At 54.5% G+C, this 5,186-nt stretch overlaps 2 protein-coding genes across 8 annotated transcripts in view; one reads left to right on the top strand and one right to left on the bottom strand.

Moving 5' to 3' along the window:
* Dnah17 (dynein axonemal heavy chain 17) overlaps positions 1-2,663 on the top strand; it is a 125,251-nt gene extending 122,588 nt beyond the window's left edge. For 2 of the 4 annotated variants that reach the window (XM_031354916.1, XM_031354913.1), the window contains 4 exons: positions 79-261; positions 509-652; positions 962-1,187; positions 2,240-2,663. In XM_031354916.1, coding sequence (XP_031210776.1) covers positions 79-261; positions 509-652; positions 962-1,187; positions 2,240-2,487 — 801 coding nt within the window. In that variant the 3' untranslated portion in view covers positions 2,488-2,663. The remainder of the gene's footprint in view (positions 1-78; positions 262-508; positions 653-961; positions 1,188-2,239) is intronic. The other 2 variants (XM_031354915.1, XM_031354917.1) reach the window with 1 other exon arrangement.
* The window catches only part of Pgs1 (phosphatidylglycerophosphate synthase 1), a 39,707-nt gene continuing 36,248 nt past the window's right edge, over positions 1,728-5,186 (bottom strand). For 3 of the 4 annotated variants that reach the window (XR_004113776.1, XM_031354920.1, XM_031354918.1), the window contains exon 10: positions 1,728-2,332. The gene's annotated coding sequence lies outside the window, so the exon portion shown is untranslated. The remainder of the gene's footprint in view (positions 2,333-5,186) is intronic. The other variant, XM_031354919.1, reaches the window with a different exon arrangement.

Raw genomic sequence — 5,186 nt, 5'->3', positions numbered from 1 at the left:
GGTGCTGTCGGGGGGGGGGTGGGGGGGGTGTTGCCTCAGTCAGTGATGCCCCCGGGCTTGCCCGGCACTGGTTTCCAGGTGAAGTCTGTACTAGATGACATCCTGGAGAAGATCCCAGAGTCCTTCAACATGGCTGAGATCATGGCCAAGGCTGCTGAGAAAACGCCCTACGTGGTCGTTGCCTTTCAAGAATGTGAGAGGATGAACATCCTTACCAATGAGATGCGGCGCTCACTGAAGGAGCTGAACCTGGGGCTGAAGGTAAAAACCCCAAATGCCCTCCAAGGCATGGGCACGGGGCTCGTGCACGAGGCTGGTCTGCAGAGGGGCAGCAGCCACACAGCACACTCAGGTCTCCAGTCCTGTGTCCTCCAGTACAGGCCACAGAGGTTAGCTATTGCCTGCTGGTCTCGGGAGATGGCACCTTGCTGGCACCTCAGGCACACAGCAGAAGTCTCTCCCCCATGCTGACCACACCCATCCTCCAAAATATGACTGTGTCCCTTAGGGTGAGCTGACCATCACAACCGACATGGAAGACCTGTCCACTGCTCTGTTCTATGACACTGTGCCTGACACCTGGGTGGCCCGGGCCTACCCCTCCATGATGGGCTTGGCAGCCTGGTATGCTGACCTGCTGCAACGTATTAGGGTAAGTCACAGGACCCTGAAACCTCCAGCAGCCTCTGCGCCATGGCCTCAGAGTCCCCACCAGCCACCACTGCTGAAGCGGGTGGAAAGGCCGGGCCCAGCCCCTCAGATGTCTGATCAGGCAGGCGTGACTTCCCAAGAAGAGAGACAGCATCAGAGAAGTGAGCTCATAAAGCCCAGGGGAGTCCCTGGGGAGCCCCCTCTCTATACAGCAAAGACAAGAGCTGCTTCTGGGCCAGGGTGGAGGAATGGGGCAGGCACAGCTCAAACCCCTCCCCTCCTCCCCTCAGCAGCTCACTTTTTCTTCCAGGAGCTTGATTCCTGGACCACAGACTTTGCCCTGCCCACCACTGTGTGGCTGGCCGGCTTCTTCAACCCACAGTCGTTTCTCACTGCTATCATGCAGTCTATGGCCAGGAAAAATGAGTGGCCGCTGGATAAGATGTGTCTGTCTGTGGAAGTGACCAAGAAGAATCGGGAGGACATGACTGCTCCTCCCCGAGAGGGCTCCTATGTGTACGGGCTCTTCATGGAAGGTAACTTGTCTAAGAAGCCTCCAGAACCACATCCACTCAGCTGTAGATGAGTCAGAACGGACGCAGGCCCAGGAACGGGTGGGTTTGGAGCCACGCTGAGCCCTAGAGGGACTGAAGGGTGGAGGCCTGGAGGAGTGCTAGAATTCCATGGGCAGCAGGAAGATCCCATCTCAAAGAGAGAGATAGCCCGTACTGTAGCTAGCCTCTACCCAGACAGGAGCGTCTGTGTGCAGAAAACTTAACCCATTCAGGCGTGATGAGGAGTGCAGTCTCTAACCTCAAGCCAGAGCTGAGCTGAGGCTGGGGCTCAGGGCGAGGCTCCCCTAGGCAAGGGCTTCAAGGAGGAAGACTGTCCAGGCCACCCACCAAGCCAGGCCAGCAGGAGGGCAGATCGGTAGGGCACCCATTAGAATCCACACTGTAGCCGGAAGGATGTTTTCTCAGAATCGCTTCCAACAGTTCCACCTGTGTTGTGTCAGGAACAGGCCACCCCGAGGGTCATGTGCCCACTGCCCACATCACTTGAGCAAGTACACAACAGCCATTCTCCATGTTTATTGTGATTGCAATGCCACGCAGCACACATGAACACCACTGGCTAGGATGAGAGACAACAGCAGTCTGGTTAAGGGCAGATAGTGTTTATATGTGCGTATATATATAACTTATTCCCTATGTACACAGAGTAGACATTACACATGAGGGGCCAGGAGGAACACTGCTGGAATTTGAGCTCGGTCACTTTTCTTTGCCACTGACATTGAGAAGGCTGAGATGAAGCTCTGAAAACATGCAGCCTCAGAGCTGTTACGGCATGCAGAGTCACTGCGGAGTCCTCGGTTCACACTCTTCCATGTTTGGCACTCTCAGACCCTGGCACCTGGCCTGAACTCTTCATGGCTCCCAGTCACTGGCCTGTCTCTGAAAAGAGTGGGGAGGTTGGAGGCCAGGCCTCTCTCCCTACCGTGCCTCCCTTTTTCCTGGTCAGCATCCAAACAGTGGGTTCTGCCTCCCCTAGGGCACCCAGACCCTCAGCTCCATTGTCCCCACAGGAGCTCGCTGGGACACCCAGACCGGAGTCATTGCTGAAGCCCGGCTGAAGGATCTGACCCCAGTCATGCCCGTCATCTTCATCAAGGCCATTCCTGTGGACCGAATGGAAACCAAGAACATCTATGAATGCCCCGTGTACAAGACGCGTATCCGAGGACCCACCTATGTTTGGACTTTTAACCTGAAGACCAAAGAGAAGGCAGCCAAGTGGATCCTGGCAGCCGTGGCGCTGCTCCTGCAGGTGTAGGTGTACCTGCAGCATGACCAGACTCATGCCTAACCCTGCTTGGTTCTATTCAGAAACCTCACCTTGCAACTGACACATTTTACGATTTTTGACTTCTTACAAACCCAGTGTTCCTGGGCTATGGAGCAGGCGTGGGGGGCGGAGGGACGTGTACAGATTAAAACAATTGCAATCACTGTGCCAGTCTGATCCACTCGGCTTCCAATGCCACACAGGGCAGTGAAGCCCAAATCCCAGCAGCCAAGGAGCAAGCATCCTGGGAAGCAAAGCCTGAGTCTGACTTTCAGGGAGCCCCAGGAGCTGTTCTCAGTTGAGCAGTGGGTGGGGGTCAGGATACAGCACTCACACAAAGTGCCACAGCCAGGGGATCAGGCGCTCCCTCCACGCAGTAGCATCTACACTGAGCTCAAAAATAAGAGCCTGGAATAATCTCAACGTCTGCCTTCTCAACCTCTGTCCCAGAACTGAAAAAGCCAGCCATGACAGAGACAGGGGCCACGCAGACTCCCTTCCCCACTGAGTAAGGACAGCAGGAGCTGTCACCACACGCTGTGCTCTGGGATGGCTGTGCTCTGGGATGGTGGGTTTCTCCTGCCCGCAGCAGGGCAGCAGCAGTACAGAGTGGCACCCCTCCCCCACCCTATGCCTGTGCTCGTGTCTGTCTGTTCCATCCCTCCTAGTCATGCACATGTCCCTGCAAATGCGCCAGACCCAACTGTGGGGTGGCTATGTGGGCTACTTGGCTTTTTCCACCTAACACACACACACACACCCCTTGGAGCACAGCGGATTGCAACCCCTTTCAGCAGCCCTCTTCAGTGGGCACCGCCCCTAGTGATGATGTGCAAACAGGGCTGACGGGCAGGTTGAAATAGATTCATGAGAACCATCAGGAGGAAGAGAAAGCAGCCAAGCGTCAGAGACCGAGACAGTAAGGTAGCCAGGTTACAAGCAGGAGGCAGGATGCCGGGAGGACAAAAGGATATCAGGGGTGATGGGAAACAGCCAGCAAGCCTCTAAGTCCAGCAAGGGTGCGGGGCCTCCCTGTGGAGCAGGGCCTCCCTGTGGAGCAGGGTACCTTCTGAGTTTCTAAGCCTTCAAAGTTGCAAAGCAAAGCTGCTTGGGCACGGCCCGCCCCAGCCTGTCTGACTTTCTGGGAACATGTGTCTGAAGGACACTCACTTAAAGAAAGAGGCCCAACAGGGGACAGAGGGGATCTAACCTCCTAGGAAACCCTAGCTCTGTGCACCTGCCTCTGCTGGCCAGGAGGGGTCACTGCAGCTCCCTCAGATGGCACGGCCAGCAGGCTCCAGGCAACTTGTTCCAATCCCTGGTAATAACACAAAATGAGCTTTTCTAATTTAGTCTTTGAAGCCTGAAATAAAGCAGTCATTTACTCTACACATAACAAACTGTGAGCTGACAAAGTTATCTCCAAACTCCCCAAAGGCCGAGTGACCTGCCGGGATCTGGAACAAAGTGCTGGAGTCAGAATTAAGAGCCTGGGACTGTAGAGAGGAGGAGCCCCAAAGGCCTGAGAGTGGCCCGGGGAACAGGGCAGAGGAGGGTCACTCCGCTCAGTGCTGCCCATTCGAATGCCAGTGCCCTGTATGCCAGCCAGCCTCTGCAGGTCCTGTCACTGGTATCAGTTGTGCTTGGATCACAGGCAATGCTGAGCACTGCCGCACCCCCCCCCTCCGCCGCCCCCCTTAGCAACTCCAAGCAGCAGCAGCCGTCCTGGCTATGGCTGGGTGTTCCTGACTCTGGAGCCCCTGCTACAGCCAGGCACTGGTGGCGAGCCCAGTCAGCCACAGCTATAGATCTTAAGAGAAGCAGTAGCATTGCTGTGGGTTCCTCTGTTGTCCCCTGCACAGCAGGCTGTACTGGCTCCCAGAGACCCTGTGAAGGATCAGACAGGCAAGCAGGCTTGCACTGGAGGGGACCTGCTGTGAGGAGGTACACAACATTTGAAACAGCTCATCTTTCATAAGCTGGAACCTAACTAGACGGTGGTGGCGCACACCTTTAACCTCAGCACTTGGGAGGCAGAGGCAGGCAGATCTCTGAGTTTGGGTCCAGCCTGGTCTACAGAGTGAGTTCCAGGACAGCCAGGGCTATACAGAGAAACCCTGTCTCAAAACCATCCCCCAACCCCCAAAAGCAACAGCAAGCAGTGACAACTTCAGATCTCATGTCAAACCAAAACACTAAAATGAGCTAGGTGCAGTGGTACACGCAGGTGATCTCAACACTTGAGGGACTGAGGCAGGAGGATTACCATAAGTTTAAGGCCAGCCTAGTCTTACTTCTCCAAGCTTACCCATATCTGGTTAGGAATTCATCTATATAAAGTGTGATGCTGGTGTGGTTTGAGCCACTTGCAAAGCAAACTGTATGCACTGGGCTAAGAAACATGGACGTGTGTCATGAGCCCGGCGGAGCGGCTACTAGAGAGGCTGGCCCTCAAGTGCATCTCACTATATTCGTATAATATTTAAGTATGACTGAAAAATAACTAAAATAATGATAAAAGGTTATTTTGTTTCTCCAGACAGGGTTTCTCTGTATAGCCCCTGGCTGTGTTAGAACTACAGACCACGCTGGCCTTGAATTCACAGACATCCTCCTGCCTCCTGAGTGCTATGGTATGTAATCACTGTCCCTGGCTGATAAAAGATTTTTAAAAAAAAAAAAAAAAT

This window comes from Mastomys coucha, unplaced genomic scaffold, assembly GCF_008632895.1.
Source record: "Mastomys coucha isolate ucsf_1 unplaced genomic scaffold, UCSF_Mcou_1 pScaffold5, whole genome shotgun sequence".
In the NCBI taxonomy this organism is placed as follows: Eukaryota; Metazoa; Chordata; class Mammalia; order Rodentia; family Muridae; genus Mastomys; species Mastomys coucha.
Note: the sequence above shows the minus strand (reverse complement) of the source record. Positions and strands in the feature narration are given on the sequence as shown.